The sequence below is a fragment of the Peromyscus eremicus genome, chromosome 5 (assembly GCF_949786415.1).
Source record: "Peromyscus eremicus chromosome 5, PerEre_H2_v1, whole genome shotgun sequence".
NCBI lineage: Eukaryota > Metazoa > Chordata > Mammalia > Rodentia > Cricetidae > Peromyscus > Peromyscus eremicus.
Window position 1 is genome coordinate 63,703,838 of NC_081420.1, and position 21,215 is coordinate 63,725,052.

General features: G+C 45.1%; 1 protein-coding gene across 1 annotated transcript in view; it reads right to left on the reverse strand.

Moving 5' to 3' along the window:
* The window catches only part of Dclre1c (DNA cross-link repair 1C), a 29,400-nt gene extending 10,660 nt beyond the window's left edge, over positions 1-18,740 (reverse strand). Inside the window, exons 1-11 of the mRNA XM_059263582.1 lie at positions 18,575-18,740; positions 17,415-17,466; positions 13,774-13,858; positions 9,883-9,942; positions 6,961-7,016; positions 6,331-6,432; positions 5,217-5,289; positions 4,326-4,466; positions 1,412-1,513; positions 636-772; positions 76-130 (exon numbers count right to left, since the gene is read on the reverse strand). Coding sequence (XP_059119565.1) covers positions 76-130; positions 636-772; positions 1,412-1,513; positions 4,326-4,466; positions 5,217-5,289; positions 6,331-6,432; positions 6,961-7,016; positions 9,883-9,942; positions 13,774-13,858; positions 17,415-17,466; positions 18,575-18,683 — 972 coding nt within the window. The 5' untranslated portion in view covers positions 18,684-18,740. The remainder of the gene's footprint in view (positions 1-75; positions 131-635; positions 773-1,411; positions 1,514-4,325; positions 4,467-5,216; positions 5,290-6,330; positions 6,433-6,960; positions 7,017-9,882; positions 9,943-13,773; positions 13,859-17,414; positions 17,467-18,574) is intronic.
* Between the last annotated feature and the right edge of the window lie 2,475 nt (positions 18,741-21,215).

Here is a 21,215-nt window from a genome sequence, read left to right on the forward strand (position 1 = left end):
GACGCATGTACCCTGCCCCATGGTCATCAACCACAAAGGCTGCAGACAGCGATGAGAGCCGACGGATCCTCTTACCTCACTGTAGGAGGAGTGAAAAGAAAAACAAGCTCTGTACGAGCTCTCTCCCGTCCTAAGGGGGAAAGCAGAACACAAAGGACACTTAGCAAGACTCAGCGGTGTCACTTAGGCTGTTGGGGTGGGAAGCCGCGTGGCTGTGAGGAATTGCTTCTTAGGACAGGAGTCAACTTCTTCAGACATGGAAACCTGCTGCAGACATCCTAAATAGCCCAAATCAAGGAGTGTTGCTAAGGTATTAGGGTCACTGTGGAGGCGCTCTACTGTTCCAGGTGCTTCCATTCTTTCTAATACTAGTCTGTGATACACAGCAAAGCTCTCAGATGCCTCAGAGTCCAGCCATCTTGCCGCTCACAGAGGAAGTCCCTGGATATACCAGCTAATGTCTTGTCATAGTTTGGAAGAAACATCCCTTCATTTTAAATAATGTTTAAATGAAAAGGATAGTTTCCACAATGATAACATCCTCTCCTTGGGCTCATGCTGATCTCAGTTTAAACTACATTAAACTCAGCATTTCACCTCTAGGTTTCTGAAGACATAGGGCATCGATCCCTTACCTCACTATCACGTTTGTTTTTCTGGTTCTCTCTCCGAACCACATGGTGGATGGCTTGATGCTGATGGTGTGGAGCACAGTTTTATTTTTGGAAGTAATCCCACAGGGTAATTTATTCCATTGAAAATACTCTTCTGCCTGAAAACAAAACAAACAAACCAAAAACCACATTTGTTTTCGATTCTAGTTCCATATCTTCAACAAAGCTGCCTGTAGACTAGTGTTCAAAAGCAATTGCAGGTGAGTTTCTGGACATGAAAGAAGTGAAGACGAGGAAGGAAGCAGGCTATTCCATACTGAGAAATAGTCTACAGAATGCCTGGCCTGGGTGCTTCAGTATCCTCAATACAAGGACAGAGAAGCAAAATGCTGGAGAACAGGTTTGTGTCAAGAAAACTCTCAGGCTTAGTGAGGTGGCACATGGCTGGAAGATCATGAGTTTGAGCCCAGCCTGGACTACAGCAGCCCGGCCCTGTCTACAGTGAAGCACTCAATAAAGAAAATCAAAACCATCTACTCTTTGGGCTGGGTAAGGTGGTACATGACCTTCTTTTCATTCCCATGTAGAAGAAGCAATTCTTTGTGAAGCATGTTCGGAATCTGTGCCTGTTCCTCATTATGAAGTACATGCTCATGGAATTCAGGTATGGATAACTGCACAGCCTCCAGCTAACAGCTTAGGACCATGAACAGCTTCAAAAGAAGAATTTCTGGGCTGCCTTCTTGATCTCAATCTCTCAGGTCCCACTAACAATAGGGCGGGTGTTTCCTCAGTACCTTCGGGTGGCGGCAGGCATGGATCTGGGTGTTTCGGTCCGTGGTGAGATGGTGGAGGATGTCAGGCATGTTTCTAAACATGTCCATCTTGTCCACATGAACCTGTGCATAACAGCGGGTAGAAGCACACTGTTTGAAATGCAGTCCTAAGAACACACTCTTCCAGGGTGTATTCAGGGGGACACTGTCCAGTTAGTGGATCAATCTTCTCTTCTCTCTTGCAGTCTTGTTCTGGACTGCCGTGCTTAGTAATATCCTGTCAGGATATCACTAGGCAAAGGACTCATCCCATAGGTTGGATCTGATTGTGTTATTACTGTCCTTCAAGAATCACTTGGTTCATACTGACGAATGCATCTACAGTTTAAAGTATTAAAACCAATTATGTCAGCTTTACTCAAAGCTTGTCTTCTGGGTCTTTCAAAGCAAATGATATTAGTGCCTCAACTGTTAGGATCATGAAACAAAACGAAAATTGTAGCACTCTCAGGTTGGTGTGGGACTAACAAACACGCTGAAATAATGTGCAAGTGCTGGGCTGGCTGCCACCAAGGCAGGGCACGAAAGAACACAGGCACACTGCTTCCTCCCGAGCGGCCCGTTCGGTTACAGCTGATTTACTTAGGGCCGATCAGAAGGAAAGGTAAGTGACGGGGGAGATGGAGCAGCCAGGAAACGTTGCCTTGCAAGCATAGGAACTAAGTTGGATCCCCAGAACCCATGCAAAAATCTGCTCTGGTGGCCTGTGCTCGTGATCCCACTCAAGGTGAGACAGGTGGTGGATCCCTGGGGCACACTTGCCAGCCAGTCTACCTACTGAGTTCCAGGCCAATGAGAGACTGTCTTTAATACATACACACACACACACACACACACACACACACACACACACACACACACACACTTTGGGCCTCTAACAGTGCACTTACATGCACAGGTGCTGTGTACACCCATGCATCTGCACAGACACAGACACACAGATAAAACATAAGCCAGGTATGGTGACACATCTATTATTGCAGCACTCAGAAGGCTGAGGCAGGAGGATCATGAGTTGGAAGCCATTGTGGCTACAGTTTCAGACCAACCTGGGCCATGCAACCCGTTCTCCCCAAAAAGATGAAAGAAAGTAAGGAAGAAAGAAGTAAGTGAATGTGACTTTCCAGACTGTCTAAGGAAACCGGGAAGGGGATAACGTGAACTGTATGAAGTAATGTGCACAGAAAGGACTGCAAAGGTAGCCACAGATTGTCCCGGAGGCACCTTGGTGGGAAACCTCACCATTTTCCCTTTGTAAACTCCTGATCTAGGCTGGCAAAGGGACTTAAGGAAACTCTGGGGCCACCATCAAAAGCCTCTCCCTGAACCTGCCTGCCCCTGGCTGCTTCTTCCAGGGCTCAGAGCAGTAGCTTCCACTCTTCACACACCCCTGAAATTACACTCCAAGTTTAGGGGAGGCAAATAACTGTCACCTTTATATATCATAGAGACAAAATGTGCAAAAGAACCTAAAAGACAGGTAATACAAATAAGCATGTGTGGACATGTGAATATTATCACTACTGTGATTTTAGTGTAAAAGGCCATCTTAACTCAAGCACATAGGCTGAGTGATCCCAGATAAAAGCAAATCTTTCTCAGGCTAGAGAGATGGTTCAGAAGTTGAGAGCACTGGCCGCTCTTCCAGAGGTCCTGAGTTCAGTTCCCAGCAACCACATGGCAGCTCACAACCATCTCTAATGACATCTGGTGCCCTCTTCTGGCGGGTAGAGATACATGCAGACAGAACACTGTACCCATAGTAGATAAATAAATCTTTTTTTTTTTAATAAAAAGCAAATCTTCCTCAAAATGGACAATTAATGACTTTACATCAAAATATTTGGCTAGAAGGACTTACAGAAATAGACAGGAATAGGAAAGGAGGGACAGACATTTAGGGAGAGCGAAGGTTAGAATTTTATAATTTCCAACACAGAAAAACTAGATCTTTCTCTCCCCAGTGCTGGGGATAGAACCCAGGGCCTTGTGCATGCAAGATGAGTGCTCTGCCACTGAGTCAGATCCCCAGCAAAACTACAGAATTTTAACATTGCTGAAGTACACCGTGGATCACTGTTAAGTTCTGGGCACAGGTTTGTCTGCTGGTGGATCTACATTTAAAAGCGCGTAACTAAAAATATCCATGCGGTCCCAATACTTCATTTTGTTCAATGATTCTTTCAAATCCATCATTTCTTAGGGACAAAAGTCCCAGACACTTTTCAATGCCCTGGAGGGGGAAGTGTTTGCTTAACACACACTCCAGGCTCTTCTGCCCTGAGTCTGAGGGTCCAGCATCGAACAACTGGGAAAGAACATCTAAAACAGACAAGTGAAAACTCCCACCAAGCCCAACACTGACCCATTGACTAGATGCAGGTCAGTGTTCTTCATGTGCTGTTGACCATGACTCAAAGCAAGAAATACGATTTCCATAACAACCTGGTCAGCACACAGTCATGGAAAAATACAGATACAGACATGTATATATGTGTGTTTCCAACCACCTAAGTAAAGGCTCACTGTCAATACCTTAACTGCAAGCAATACACCCAGATATCACTGGGTTCAAATTCACTTTTACAATTGCTATATTTACTTTATAACCCACGCTTTGGAAAAAAATACTTTGCCTCGGGGAAATCTTTCTGAGCTGTGACTGTCCTTTTGTGAGGATATGCACCTATGAAGAAGAAGTGATTTCTGAGAGGCCCAGCCTCCGCTGCACCTGTGTTTTAACAAGCTGCTCCCACTTTCCCTTCTTCAGTTATTTGGGGGAGGGAAAGGAGAGGGAGTAGGGGAAGGGAAGGCAGAGAAAGGGGAGTAGGGGAGGGCAGAGCAGGGAAAGGGGCGCAGGGAAATGGAGAGATACCTGGACTCCCAGCTCCTCACTCAGGTTGGTGAACAAATACTCATAGCCATAAGCTGCTTTACAGTTCAGCCACACAACGTGGTGTGGGCTCCTAGTGATCCAGCTCCGAACCAGCTCCAAAATTCCCCTCAAGCACTCCTCCTAGACGGCCAACAAAAATTGACACTTTGAAGGAACTCACTAACCTTTTTCCTCTTCAACATTCATAGACAATCATGCCCAAAGGGACAACTGCTGTATTAGCCTACACCCACCCTTCCAACAAGACAGGTAGCCACACCACAGCTCACCACCCCAGGCAGACCCATTACCCCAGCAGACCCATCACCCCAGGGAGATCCATCACCCCAGGCAGATCCATCACCCCAGGCAGACCCATCACCCCAGGCAGACCCATCACCCCAGGCAGACCCATCACCCCAGCAGACCCATCACCCCAGGCAGACCCATCACCCCAGGCAGATCCATCACCCCAGGCAGACCCATCACCCCAGCAGACCCATCACCCCAGGCAGACCCATCACCCCAGGCAGACCCATCACCCCAGCAGACCCATCACCCCAGCAGACCCATCACCCCAGCAGACCCATCACCCCAGGCAGACCCATCACCCCAGCAGACCCATCACCCCAGCAGACCCATCACCCCAGGCAGACCCATCACCCCAGCAGACCCATCACCCCAGGCAGACCCATCACCCCAGCAGACCCATCACCCCAGGCAGACCCATCACCCCAGGCAGACCCATCACCCCAGCAGACCCATCACCCCAGGCAGATCCATCACCCCAGGCAGATCCATCACCCCAGGCAGATCCATCACCCCAGGGAGATCCATCACCCCAGGCAGACCCAACACCCCAGGCAGACCCATCACCCCAGGCAAACATACACGACTTGGAATTTGATAAAACCTTGGATCACAGAATGTGGTGTCTAAATATACACTTTGGATGTCTTTTACTCTGAAATGAAGAAAAAAATAGTGTTAGCTTTTTCATGGGGCATAATTATGTATAAAATGACGTTGACCCTCAGTTATTTTCAAGGGTGTTCCACTCCACTTCCAAATCTTTTGTTCATCAACTTCACTGGAAAATGACTTCCAGTGAATACAATAAAATACATATTTTTGAGCCAGATGGCAGTGGCACACACTTGTAATTCCAGCACTTGGGAGGCAGAGGCAGGCAGATTTCTGTGAGTTCAAGACCAGCCTGGTCTACAGAGCAAGTTCCAGGATAGCCAAGGCTACACAGAGAAACCCTGTCTCAAAAAACCAAAAAAAAAAAAAAAAAAAAAAAGACAAACCAACAGATTTTTGGAGCAGAGAAATGACTTGGTGGGTAAAGGCACTTATCACCATGCCTGAAGCCTGAGTCTGATCCCCAGGGCCATGTGTAGCATGAATCTTAAAAGTTCTTGTTAATAAAATCAAACCTGAGGCCAATTATTGGGGTGAACACTGGAAGATCAGAGAGCCAGAACAAGCCACAGCTACCTCACCTCGCTGGATCCTCAGCTGGTCTTGCTTCCTCAGACTGGAGGCCTCTGAGTCCTCATCCAGAATGGGTCTCAGCTGAATTGCTGCTAGAAGCCTGAAAGCTTAACCAGCCAAATGCTTCTAGTTTCTGGTCCTCACGCCTTATATACCTTTCTGCTTTCTACCACCACTCCCTGGGATTAAAGGCTCGCTTTCTGGGATTAAAGGCATGAGTTACCATGCTTGGCTGTATCCTTGAACACATGGATTTCTGCCTCTGGAATGCTAGGATTAAAGGTGTGTGCTACCACTGCCTAACCTTTATGTTTAATATTGTGGCTGTTCTGTCTCTGACCCCAGATAAGTTTATTAGGGTGCATAATATTTCGGGGAACACAATACCACCACAGCCATGTGGAGGAAAGGGAACTGACTCCCACAAACTGTCCTCTGACGTACACACACACACACACACACACATTTATTCAAACTGCACAGCCAAAAATTATAGAAGGTCTGATACCTGCCCCCAGAGTGCAGAAGCTCCATTCTGGAGGCTTCTCCTTTTGCCAGTCTGAAGTCTCCTGTGTATAAGACAGTTCCATTTCTGCCCTGAAATAAAAACCTGAAAAATAAATGTATCTCAGTGACTTCCAAATCACAAAGTCCTAAGAACGGTAAAGTAGCAGCAAAGGTCTCCTGCCAAACACAACCCCTACAATGTAGTGTTAGAATTTGGGGGGTGCTAAGTCCAAGTAACTGCCACCTTTCCCCATGAGTAGCAAAAACAAATAAAATAAAAATAAGATAAACAACAAGATGGTAACATTACTGAATCTGTACTAGGCGTGGCCTGGAATATTCTAGCACTTCCTAATATACACTCAGATCATTTCATTCCAGGGAGAGAAAACCCCATGTGATAAGACAGTGCAGAGCCACAGGAGAAATACCAGTTAAAGGTATGTGTGCTAAGAAAGCCACAGTTCATGGGTCTTCATCTGAGTTTCCCAAGCTCGATTCTGAAGTAAAGATTAAAGACACAGCCAGAAAAAGAAAATCTATTTCTGTACACATACTACCTAAAACGCTATCTCTACAAATATAATACATATTTATGTATAGAGAAGTGGAAACAGATGGGCCCCCTTACATAACTGATCCTGGGCAGTGACCAGCTGGTAACAGAGTCACGACAACCTCTTCCTTCTAAAAAGAAAAGAAAGAGAACAATAGTAACAGAAGTTCCTGTGAGGAGCTGGCTAGATTCATAAAGTGTTGTTCAAGGGTGTACCTCTTCTCAGTCTCCCACTGCTCAAACCCTGGAAGAAGTGGACTTGTCCACCTTGTCCACTCCTTTGTCCAAACAGAGCTATGACAGGACCCAGTTCCTTTTGTAGGTACACACTCAGGAGAATGTCCACACGAAAAAATTTGTTCATGGACATTCATTGCATAATTACACCAGCCCCAAAGTGGAAACGCTTCAAAATGCCTAGCAACCGATGAACGGCTAACAGTGCATGTTTGCCCACACCATGGAACACTATTTGGCCATAAAGATAAGGGTCTATATGTGTATGCCATTCACATACAGGGATACCTCTTGAAATACGCTCAGAGAAGGAAGTCCCATGATGTATAATAATTCCACAGATAGGCAAGTCCAAAAAGACAGAAAGGAAAACAGTAGCTAAAAGGCGCTGTGATGGGGGGGCATGGGAGGGCTGTAACAGGCACAGGGTTTCTGAGCGGTGAAAATATCCTAAAATTGACTATGGTGGTGACAGCTCTGTGAATACATTAGAGCTACCAGGTCTTCAAATGAGTGAATTGTGTGTGTCGATGAATACTGCAATAATGCTATTATTAAGAGAAAAAAGGAGTGGATGCAGCCCAGTCCCAGCTCATCACAGTGTACGTGGCATTGTCCCTTTAGGACAGAGCCTGCTGGGCACCACTGACTCTTCAGCTCTCAATAGGAGGGGCAGAACTCTGTCTGCAATGGTTCACTGCTCAGTAATAATTCCTCACTCACTTCTCACAGCATTCATCCTGCAGGCCCCTTTCAACGGGGGCTTCCCAGCTGGGGCTGGACACACACTGTACAAAAGCCAGGTCACAGGACAAGACATGTAAGCAGTGGCACAGCAAGACCCCCAACAAAAGCCTGCCCTGCCGCTCAGGGCTGGGCTCGGAGGCAGCATCTGCAGCTGACAAGGCCCTGATAACACCCCTCCCAAGTCACACCTGCAAGGATTCAGGCCTGCTCTCCTTCTTCTCCTTCCCTCCTTGTCTCCACCGCCACCCAAACCTGGCTCTACCAGGATGAAACTGATGAAGAATACGTCTGATCTAAGAAAAACCATCTAAAAAGTTACGTCTCTTCTGATCACGGTCACACACACAGGTCACCCTCAGAGTTCCACACTGTGAAGCCACACATGATAATGTTATAACAGACTATAGAGCAAATGCTAACTCAGTTGCCAGAAAACAGTAAAATTCCCTTGGCCCTTGGTGTCATTCAAATGGGTTTTTGCTTTGTTTTAAGGTAGGCCTACAGACTTATTTACTATTAAACAATACATTCATAAAGTATTAGCTCTAAATTTAAGGTTAAATAAAATTTTTCCCACTTGGGCAGAGACTTTATTTGGAATTAGAAAATGATTCAAAAAGAAGACAGCCTTTATACTTGAGTTTGCTTAAAAAAAATTAACTAATCACTATTTTATATCCCAGATATAAGAAACAATAAATATGACAACAACATTGTATAGTATTAACAAATAACATTCTCATCAAGAACAGGTAAAATTAAATAAATAAATAAATTGGCAAAAAATTTAAAAAATAATTACACCATGTTTAATCCTTCTAAAGTTGGAAATAATTTTAACACTCTATAACGGAATGTCTCCAACCTCTGAAACTTGGGGGTTGAAATGGTGACCCCTGGAAATTTAATTAAGAAGCTTTGACTGGTGATTAGTTCTTGAAGTTAACCACCCCCCAAACAGATTAATGCCTTTTAAAAAGAACTTTTACTTCTCCCACTGTGTGAGGACACTGGAAATGATAGCTAAGAATCCACAATGAGAGAACTCCACTCTACAGTGAGAGGACCCCAGTCCACAGTGAGATGACCCCAGTCCACAGTGAGAGTTCCCCAGTCTACAGTGAGAGTTCCCCAGTCTACAGTGAGAGGACCCCAGTCTACAGTGAGAGGACCCCAGTCTACAGTGAGAGTTCCCAGTCTACAGTGAGTTCCCCAGTCTACAGTGAGAGTTCCTCAGTCTACAGTGAGAGGACCCCAGTCTACAGTGAGAGGACCCCAGTCTACAGTGAGAGTTACCAGTCTACAGTGAGAGTTCCCCAGTCTACAGTGAGAGTTCCCAGTCTACAGTGAGTTCCCCAGTCCACAGTGAGAGTTCCCCAGTCTACAGTGAGAGTTCCCCAGTCTACAGTGAGAGTTCCCAGTCTACAGTGAGTTCCCCAGTCTACAGTGAGAGTTCCTCAGTCTACAGTGAGAGGACCCTAGTCTACAGTGAGAGTTCCCGAGTCCACAGTGAGAGTTCCCCAGTCTACAGTGAGAGTTCCCCAGTCTACAGTGATAGTTCCCCAGTCTACAGTGAGAGTTCCCCAGTCTACAGTGAGAGTTCCCCAGTCCACAGTGAGAGTTCCCTAGTCCACAGTGAGAGTTCCCCAGTCTACAGTGAGAGTTCCCTAGTCTACAGAGAGTTCCCCAGTCTACAGTGAGAGTTCCCCAGTCCACAGTGAGAGTTTCCCAGTCCACAGTGAGAGTTCCCAGTCTACAGTGAGAGTTCCCCAGTCTACAGTGAGTTCCCCAGTCTACAATGAGAGGACCCCAGTCCACAGTGAGAGTTCCCCAGTCTACACTGAGAGGACCCCAGTACACAGGGATCAAAACACTCACAAATGTTGAGGTTGTTTTTCTAAAAACTTACTTATTTCATAAATTATTGTTTATGAATAAATGAGCATTCTAAATTAAAGAGAAAGTTAAACAATCATTTTAGCACTAAGAAAAAAATATGTATTATGTAATTACCTCACCCGATGCCTCGTCAACTAAAGTTATCTGGGTAGGTGTTTCAATTTCAATGGCTCTCTGAAAAGAGATTAAGTGAAGAAGTTATAGACTCCATGTAATCATTTCTGATTTCAGTAAAATTAACAGTTTTAAAAAAAGACATAACAAAACGAAGTGCCTTGAATGAGCTGGGGTTACAGCTCAGTGTCAACAGCACTTTGTCAGCATGTACAGGGAGGGCTTAGGTTCCAGGCTCAGTACACATACCCACACAACACACACAGAGCACAGATACACACACTCAGTACCCACACATACACACAGCACACAGACCAGGGACAAATATTAAAATATCACATTTACAGATGAAAAGCATCCTGCTCATGATGCACCATGAAACCACCTGGGCTGGAAACTGTTTTGAAGAGATTTTGATAACTTTAATTTTCCTTATTTTTCCTATTTGCATGTGTATGTGTATGGTGTGCACCATGGGGGCCCATTCAGCACTCCACCACTGAGCTGCAGTTCCACCTCCAGATAGAGCTCCTTGTAGTAGAAAATTCCTAAAGCCATTTGATCTGGCATGAACACCAGAGTGCTGGGATTGTTTTTGGGCACACTGGGGAAATCCTTTCTATCTAATCAGTGATTATTTTCTGAGACTTATGGAGTAGTTTTTCTGAAGGAGCTTTACAGCTCTTGCAAGACTTTAGTCACAAGATGTCCTGGCAAACCCTGAATGTCCTGTATTACTGGGTACAGCAAACCATGCATGATAAGGACTAAAGTTGCAGAGGTGTGATGTAAACGCGCTTCTTCCCGGCTGTTTGAGGTTCAGTTTGTCAAGGCTGGACCTCCCTGCTGCCTCAGTGCCTGATTACATTCTGGAGTGACCCTCTTTCTTTGATGGTCCCTCGTAATTCAGAACTGTGACACTTCCTAGGCATGTATGTGTTCCTGTGTACATGCATGTATGTGTGGGAGCCAGAGGCTGATGTCAGGTGTCTTCCTCGATGACCTTTACCTGAACCTGCAGCTGGCCAGTGAGCACTAGGGATCCTCCTGTCTTCAACCCTCCCCCTCCCCTGCCCCCAGTGCTGGGATCAGAGGCATTTATGGACTTCCACGAGTCAAGGCCAACGTGACTATAACTCACATGTAGTACCGAAGCAGGTGATCATTATCAAGGCTGAAGGAGATGCTGACATGGCTTGGCTGCCCTCCAGATTCTAGATGCCTTTGTGAATTCCAGCTTGTGTATACTCTTCCCCATTCTCGACTGCCCCACAGAGACTAACCTATAACAATACATGCCCAATCCTAGAGGCAAAGGCAGAGCAGTCTGGCTGATGTGACAGATCTGCAGAGAACATGGATGGACATCCTTCCGCTGGCAGGTGGGATATCAAGACTAAACATGCATTATGAAAGGCTACTCCCAGCACAGGATCTTCTGGGTACAGCACCCAAGCAGGATGGAATGGGCTGATGTGGCTTTAGAGACAGCAGATGTTGCCTATCTCTATGTTATTGAAACATAATGTCCACACATAATTATTGAGTGCAGAACAATAATTTGGTTTGTATGTGTCATGATCAAATCGAGTTATTATAATTTTGTCTCATTAACTATCACTTCCATTCTTTGGGAATCAGTGGATTCCTTATTATCACAGTCTGTTGCAGTCTCAGTCTATATATAAAGTTGTTTCTGTCTTTGTTTTCTTTTTCTTTTTTTTTTTTTTTTTTTTTTTTTGCTTTTTGAGACAGGGTTTCTCTGTGTAGCTTTGCACCTTTTCCTGGAACTCACTTGGTAGCCCAGGCTGGCCTCGAACTCACAGAGATCCGCCTGGCTCTGCCTCCCGAGTGCTGGGATTAAAGGCGTGCGCCACCACCACCCGGCCTTTGTTTTCTTTTTTAAAAATCATTCACATTTAGTTAATTATTGTGGAGTGGAGGGGGAAGCGAGCATGTACGTAGAGGTCAAAGGCTAACTTGGAGTCCGTTCTCTCCTCCTATCACATAGGTCCCAGGGATCAAACTCGGGTCATTAGGCTTGCTGGCGAAAGCTTCGCCCACTGAGCCCTCTCACAGACTCTCCTCTTGTTTTCCGTTGTTTTGGTAGCACTGGGGATCAAACACGCTGGGCAGACATGCACCACCCTGAGCTGCGCACCTGGCCACTGTGGTAAAGGGGCGGGCCTGGGCTTGCTTTGATATGGCGGCCGTTTTTCACAGAGACATGCCAGATGTGGGGCAGAGGGGACAGAAGAGGTGGGGCTTGAGAGCTGTCATCTGTCAGACATCAGCAAGACACCACCCTTCATGCAGACTTTTTTGACAGCTACCAGTTACTTAAGGCCTGCGCCCCCCAGTAATTCCTAACTAACCCTACTCTCTGTGGTCGCCACCCTTCTTTGATGGAGCAGTAGACACAACAGATTCCAGCAGACACTACTTTGAATGAGAGGCATTTTGTTGACAGCATATATGCTCATGTCCTCTTGAGCTGCGGCTTCTCAGAGCCGTGAATAACGTCCCCCTTGGATCTTTCAGTGCTTGGTTTTTTGTTTGTTTGGCTGGCTTCTTTGGCCTTCTACTCTATGTGATGGAAAAGCGCTACTCTGGCACTTTGGGCTTCTGTTTGGTTCATGCTCTTCCTTCCTTTTATTTACTTATTTTCTAAATCTATCCTTTTGCTTTATCTAGATCTAGATTAGTATTGGCCTTCCTTTGGGCTTTCTTAATTTTTTTCGCCTCCAAGGAAAAATCTGTTCCTACTAAAGGTAATAAGGTTCATAATAGGACTTTTTCTGCCATGTTTATATTTTACGTGTTGCAGCAATTTTCTTTTGACTATCTTCTGGAGGAGAGATCCATTTCATTTTTCCAGAATAAAACTTACCCATTCTAGGCCAGGCATGGTGGCACACACATTTAATCCCACCACTTAGGAGACAGAGGCAAGTGGATCTCTGAGTTTGAGGCCAGCCTGGTCTATATAGCAAATTCCAGACCAGCCAAGGTTACATAGTGAGCCTCTCTCTCTCTCTCTCTCTCTCTCTCTCTCTCTCTCTCTCTCTCTCCCTCTCTCTCTCTCAGTTATGCACTCTGTTTCTCATTCTTTTTTGTCATGTAGGTCAAGATGACATGGAACTTATGATCTGGGGGCTGGATATAGGTCAGTCATTGAGTACTTGCCTGGCACACACAAGACCCTACGTTTAGTCCACAGAACCTCAGAAAGAAAAAGAAACTTGAGATCTTCTTGGCCCAGAATTTCAAATGCTGGGATCTCAGGCCTGTGTCACTGTGTTTGGCTCCATTCTATCTTTTAATATCTAGTACTCTGCTTGTTACCTTTTCTTTCTTTCTTTCTTTTTTCAAAGATGTGTGTGTGTGTGTGTGTGTGTGTGTGTGTGTGTGTATGAATGTCACCTGTGTATGAATACCTGTTGAGGCCAGAAGAGGAAGTCAGATCCCCTGGAGCTGGAGTGCTCTTAACCACTGAACCATCTCTTGGCCCCTACCCTTTCTTGTTATAAACTTCAAATTATGTTTCTTCTTCCTGAACTAGTCTGCGATTTAAAAATTATGAGCATGCACGTTTTTGTTTACACTTTGATACATCTCAGCTAGGCAGTCTATGAGAGTAAAGAAAGTGTAAGACCTAAATCACATTCTTGAGGAACAAGAAACAACCAATGGCTGACTCCTAAACTGCCGAATTACACATCAAATACCACTGTTCTAATTAATGATGGATCTATAATGTATGAAGAAAGGAGTTAGACAAAGGGTCATTTCAATGATTTTTTTTTTAAATGCCTGTAAAAATACTCCCCATGTACACAACAAAGTAGTGCTATTCAAAAATTACAATTTTTTGAATTACAATTGACTTACAACTCGTTTTTCCCAAAATCTGTATTTTGGACTAGTTAACAACAGCTCCTTGGTAACTGGAGAACAGTACAGGAAAACCTTCAAGCTGAAAGCAAAACACAAAACAGAAGAAAAAAAGCTGTTTCCGCACAATTCAAAACAAGCCCCTTTGGTGAGTCAGCGATTCATTTCACGGGATATCACTTTTCTCCAGGAAATCGAATCATCTAACATGGAAAATATGACAGCGGCTCCCAACACACCTGCCAGGACTTAGATATAAAAGTCTCTCTAAAACCCACGTGCTTAGGCTTGGTCTCCAGTGCAATGTCCAAAGAGAGGTGGGGCTTTGGGGGTATACGAGGCCTCTCACCTAATCCATGGACGGATCCTGTGATGGAGTCATGAATTGATAGCATTGCTGGAGGTGGGGCTAACTGGAGGAAGGACGTCACTGGGGACCCATCCTTGAAGGGCATACCCTGCCCCGGTCCTGCCTGTCTCCTGCTTTCTGCTTTCTGGCTGCCGGAGGTGAGCAGCTTTCCTCTGCCATGTTCTTTTCCCATGTTTCTGCCTCACTGGGAGCCTAAGAGCACTGGAACCTGCCACCCACAGACTGAAACCAGGAAGCAAAGCACATCCTGCCCCCTTTGAAGTTGTTTTTCTCAGGTGCCCTGCCACAGTGACAAGCTGGCTAACACAGTACCAGTATACCATCAGCTATTTCAGTCCTATCACCGGACAGGAGTGGAGGGACCTGCAGGGTCCTCCCACTCCCTAAGAAGCCCATCTCTTCTCTCATGCTGAAACTATGTGCTTGGGGCTCAAAGTGTAGCACGGTAGTAGAGCACTTGCCTAGCAAATGATCCCCATCATGAGAAGAAAATAAAAACAATGCTTGTATACGGCCAGGTGCAGCTGGGAAGGACACCACCAAATGTTAAGCTACTTCTAGAGGACAGGAAAGGGGTGCTGGGAACAGAAAATTCCGCTTTTTGCTTCATATAAATCTACTTATTTATGTATGCTCACAAGCAAAGCCAGAGCCTTGCACAGGCTGGTCAAGTGCTCTACCACTGAGCTACCCTTCCAGTCCTTGTATATACATTTCTAGTGAACAGATAGTAATTTCCTATTAAATTCTAAAAATGTAATGGTATAGTTTGGAGATTACGAATACACTCCATGCTGAATTATATTTCCACACACAATATACCCCATCCGTTTGTATTCTTTGATGTACATAAGTTCAAGAACAGCCAGGGCTACATGGCAAGACTGTGTTTCAAACACAACTACCCACAACTACTCACCTCCATACCCACACATTGCCACATTAACAGAAGGGGCTTATGTTTGTACCTTCATCTTGAACTGGGCAGATCTCTGTAACTGCCTTGACTACAGGATATGATGGAAGTAATTGCAAGATTCTTTTTGTTTTGTGTTTCGAGACAAGGTTTCTCTGTATAATAGCCCTGGCTATCCTGAAACTCACTATGTAGACCAGGCTGGCTTAGAACTCACAGAAATCTGTTTGCCTCTCCAGTGCTAGGATTAAAGGCATGCGTCACCACACCTGGCAACTGCAGGATTCTTAAAGCTTGCTCTCCAGACTCTCTAAATGCCTGCCTCCTGACTCACCCTTGGGATTTTATTTTGTTTGTTTGTTTATTTTGACAGGGTCTCACTATGTCATCCTGGCTAACCTGGAACTTACTATGCAGACCAGGCTGGCCTCAATTGCACAAAGACTTGCCTGTGCCTCTGCCTCTTGAGTGCTTGGACTAAAAGCATGCTTCACCATATCTGTCCCAGGACATACAGTTTTTAACCCTGGAGTCTCTACTACAACACTAGCGACCCCCGGTTAAAGAAACCTCAGAGACAGACAAGCTCAAAAAGGCAGCTCCTCATGGCCTTGCTGCTGTCTATGCATCCTTCCATGTTTCACACACTCGAGTCTTCAGATAATTTCAGTCCCACCTGATGCCGGGCAGGTAGAAACCAGCAATCCCCATTGTTACACTCTCATAATTCCTGACCCAGAGAAACTAAGGAATTGATGTCATCTTAAGATACTCAGTTACAAGGTAACCTGTTACACAGCAATAGACAGCTGATACTCTGAAATCAGCCAGACCTGGCTAATAACCTAGTCCTCAGGCAGCGGTGGCACATGCCTTTAATCCCAGCACTCGGGAGGCAGAGCCAGGTGGATCTCTGTGAGTTCGAGGCCAGCCTGGTCTACAGAGCAAGATCCAGGACAGCCACCAAAACTACACAGACAAACGCTGTCTCAAAAAAAGCTGGTCCTGCCACTCACTGGTCTGCTGTGGGATGTCTTTCTGGATGCTGTGAATATCTGTTGCTACCATTGGTTAATAAAGAAGCTGCTCTGGCCTATGGCAAGATAGGTTATATCCAGGTGGGAAATCCAAGGAAAGATACAGAGAGAATAAGGGTGGAGTCAGTGCAGACGCCATCCAGCCGCCCAAGGAGCAAGGTGCTAGCAAACTGGTAATGCCATGGCCACATGGTGATACATAGATTGATAGAAATGGGTTAGTTTAAGATAAAAGAGCTAGTTAGCAATAAGCCTGAGCCATAGACCAAACAGTTTGTAATTAATATTAAGCCTCTGACTGGTTATTCGGGAACAGGCGGGTGGGAGAGATTCGTCCATCTACATTGGTCCTATGACACTGGGCAACTAATTTAACCTGCCTGGCTTCTTAGTTTTCTCATCTGTAAATTAGAAATAATAACAGTGCCTATTTAAAAGGTTATCAAGAAGTTCTAATGGGAATACCAGCTCCATGTGGACTACTGTATTCTCAACCTCCATCACGCCTGCTCCATACAGCAGCCAGTGCTCTCAACCACTGAGCCATCTTGCCAGCCTAGGATTCGAGAACAGCCATTCACACACATAAACATACACTCTTACCAAAAGGAAAACAAATGAGTTATTGCTGCAGCCAGCGACACAGATGGATCACATAAATACAATGTTAAGTAGAAGGTGGAGCTGGAGAGATGGCTCAGCAGTTAGGACCACTGCTCTCCCAGAAGACCCAGGTTCAGTTCCTAGCACTCACATAGCAGCTACAAATGTCTGTAAGCCCAGTTCCAGGAGATCTGGCACCTTCTTCTGGCTTCCGTGGGCACTGCACATATATAGTGTGCATATACAGGCAGGCAAAACAGGCATATACATAAAACAAAAATAATTGAACGTTTGAAAATGTTTAAGAAGATTTCTTAATCCATCCAACGTATGATCCTATTTACTTATTTTTGTTTGTTTGTGACAAGTTCTTACTATGTAACCCAGGCTGGCCTTGAACTCACAATCCTCTTGCTTCCACAGTGTTGGGATTACACCATGACATCAAGCCTTCTAGTTATATAAAATTCAAGAATAACCAAAGTCAGCTCCTCATGACAAGAAGTCAAAATAGGAATTACTTCTGTGAGAAGGAACAACAGCGATTAGACAGGGGTCTGGGATATTGGTAGTGTTCGGTTTCTTATTGGTGTGGAAGCTACATATATAGGCTTATCAAGCTACCCCCTTAGGGTGTATGTACTGTTCTGTCTAGGCGCTCTCAGTTAAGATGTTTACTTATACATGAATAAGTAGCAAAAAAATCAGTTACCTGCATTCCAGCCTTCTTTTCAAGGAAGGAGCCCTTAATCCTTTCATGTGATCTACAAGGAAAAAAATCAGAAGTCATAAACATGTTTTGTTTAATTTTTTTTAAAGGAGAATTCTCGGCCCATGACAGCTGGGCTGTCTTTGTGAGCTTCCTATTGAGAGAAATTACATAAGGCTCACTGTTATGAGCATATCGATCCTGTAGGTCTTTGGTTTTTCTGCAGATGATGAATGTTTCAGAGTACAGAACAGAAACCACTGAAAGTTGTCCAACCTGAGCTGATGAGAACAATTGAAGTCTCACATGGTTGAGGAGACTGAGGCAGTCAGGTAGTAAGAGAACCTATGTGAACTGATTTGACGACACCTAGGATACATGAACTCTGACCATAACCTAAAATAAGTGAATAATAAAAAAAAAATGGAGGACACCTGGCCAAGCTTACAGATTTTATGTGTATGTGTGTGTGTGTGTGTGTGTGTGTGTGAGAGAGAGAGAGAGAGAGAGAGAGAGAGAGAGAGATTAGTGTGTGAGAGACATTAGAGTGTGTGTGTCTGAGATTAGTGTGTGTATCAGATAGACTGTGTGTGTGTGTGTGTGTGTGTGTGTGTGAGAGAGAGAGAGAGAGAGAGAGAGAGAGAGAGAGAGAGAGAGACAGAGACAGAGACAGAGACAGAGACAGAGAGACAGAGAGAGAGAGAGAGAGAGAGAGAGAGAGAGAGAGAGAGAGAGAGAGAAAAGAAAGATAGATAGGAAGAAAGATAGGAAGATAGAAAGATAGATCTTAGGCTCTTGCCTAATGTCTCGGGGTGCAGGAGAAGTTCTGAAACGTGTTTTCTTCACGCGTGACAAACGAGAATTAGGGAAGTGTGGACAAGAGCTAACTAAACCTTACCTAGCTCTCTGCTGGGATAGTAACCAGCATTTCTAACAGCTCAGCCTTACCACAGGGTCCAGGGTCAGACTGCAACCAGAGTTGGGGTGGTACAGACCTGGAACTCAATAAAGCCAAAGCAAGAAGAGCCGACTGGGACAGGGGTGCTTTCCAGTGCCTCGCTGAGTCCGCAGCGTGCTCCCCCCTTTACCAGGCCCGGACCCTCCTGTCATGTCTTCTCCAGCCCTACCGCCCAGGCAGTAGGTGGCCAGAGGGGCTCACTCACCCTTGTGGCAGTGCGAAAGGAAGTAGGCGCGGGCTTTCAGGTTCTCCCTGTCAAAGCGGTCAATAGAGATGGTTGGATATTCCGCCATCTGTCCCTGGAAGGAGCTCATAGCGCCCAGGAAGGAGAGACCCTAAGCCCACCGCGGAAGCAGAGCCGCACACTGAGCCTGGGCGCCGCCACTTCCGGGAACCTGCGCACCGCCTCCCCATAGGCCGGCCGAGCTCAGCCACGTCCAATCAAAGGAGCCTTGCGCTAGGGGGCGGAGCCAAGGAGCAGCCAGTCCTGTTCCCGCTTCCCACGGCCCTCGGTTTAAATAGCTGCAGCAGTTGCACACTGAGACCCAGCGAAGCGCGGCGAGTGTGTACCGCTTCCTCCTCACCAAGAGTCACGTTCCTGCCAGAAAGCAACAAAGGAAACCAAAAGTGTTTGATGCAATGGTGCAGAGTTGCCGGCATCTGTGGCGTATCCGAGGCAGGAAACAAAACACAGCTGGAAATGGTGGCCAGGGAGCTTCATTTTCCATCACACTGCCTTGCATTTCCTCCTGTCTACCGAAGATCGAGTTGGGTTTTTTTGTTTGTTTGTTTGTTTGTTTTTGTTTATTTATTTTTTCCGTTTTTCTCTTCTCCCAGTTTGTATTTTATAGGATAACCACGAGGACTGGATGAGAAAATTACCTCTGACTCTTGGTTAATAAATTCTGTTGGTACTCGTTCCCTCTCCCGTTTGTACATAAGCTAACTATATCTTGAAGGCTACAATTCAGACATAGATTCTTAGAGGAAAAGGGGGAAAAAGCAAAGATCCTGTTGATCTGCTAGCCTCCAGTAATCACTAGAGCTGTGTTTCTTGAAAGCCAGAAAGATATATAAAGAAACGGAGGGCAAGAATGATGGGGGCGGGAGTGGGGTGGGGTGGGGGGAAGTCTGGGAAAATTCATAGTAACAGTATTAAGATCCACCAAAGACTTCCGTCAGTGGTACTTGTCTCCTTCCTACCAAGTTCTCCTTAGACACTGTTGATCACAAACAACTGGAACCTCCAAATCCTGCTATGCAGAACACTTTGACAAGCCTTATGGAGGTGGGAAGGAAAACTCCCTAAAAGAAGCTGTGTCTGCAGAAACGGATTGACTGGTTACAGTACTGTGGAGAGATAAGAATGTTGCAGGCCCAGAAGCTAATTACCTTATCTCAGGCTACTTATAGTAGCCCTTGGGAATAGCTATTCCTTGTCCAACTCTGTGTTGGAACTAACACCTTGTGACTAACAGATGGAAACCTTTGGTAATCTATTAATTTAGCAGACCACTAGTTTCCACCAGCCCCAAAGCTAAGAATGTCATCAGATAGCATCTTGGACCTATAGAAACGCTTCCCCATTTTTGCTGTATCTCTCTCTGGTGTACCCAAAAATGTATTTTAAATATGCCTTAATTTATGACTTACTTGGTTCTGCCAGAGAACATTGGCTTGCTCTTGCAGCCAGAATATTCAGTTCTATTCACATACAGATTTTCATAGAGGAGTGGGGGAAGAAGGAAGGCGGGCAGTGGAGGGAAGTGGCTTAGACATAGTCACTAATGTATACATTTTACCACAGTAGTACTAGTAAAGCCTTGGCTTTGTATAAGATGGTCTGTCCTAGAACAAGGAGGACTATTGCTGTGAGTGGGTTGTCCAACAGAACAATACACTCTGCCCTGAGTCTGGCTATCTACAGAATTGCTCCTAAGTTGAAGCTCCGAAAGAGGCAAGACAAAATAAGATTCTTCTTCTTACTTATTTGTTCACCTCTTCCCTCTTTATAATGTATACAGTAGGAAATAATGGTGGGAATCAAGTTACAATGTAAGCAACATGCACACTTAGATTCTTACAGCCTAACTTTTTCCACTCAGGACTCTCCTTCCTTTTAGAAGTTTTTACACAGCACTGGACACATATAAAACAGGCATGCAAATCAAGCACTTGCTGATAATGAATCATGAAGAGATCTACTTGAAAATAATTCTTTGATATACATATTTCAGGAACACCGTCAAAGGAATGACGCATGGTGAACAATGCTTGGGGAACTGTGAGAGAGGATCCAGGAAAAAGGGCAGAGGGCCTTTTACCTCAGCTGCAGTTTGTTCCCTGGATGTGATTGTTCTTGGATGTGATTTCGTGCCTCCTGTGACAAACATTTACATTCAATTTATAAAAGATTTTTATTCTTGGATGTCAGAACACAGCTATAGAACCCAATCTGGCCAGTGCACTCTGGATCTGGATATGTTCTCCTGCCTTGCTCTCATGCTTTCCCAGATGTAATCTGTAGTACACGCCAGGCAATTGTATTTAAACTGGTCTCTCCTGAGAAAGTTCTGGGAAAGGGCTTCTCTGTTAATATTTAGCATGTGTTTATTTGCATTTATATGTTTTTCTGATCATGTTTTTCTGAATTCAAAGAACCTTCCTCAGATCATTGCTTTCTTTGTTACATTTGTGTAAAAAACATAAACTGAAGTAAAGTTGTCTACAGCATTAGACTGTAGTCCACCCCATTCTTTCAGGCCCTCAGATCCCAGGGCCAGTAGACAATCCTTGCACAGGTGGGCTGAAAAATTGACATACACACACACACACATACACACACA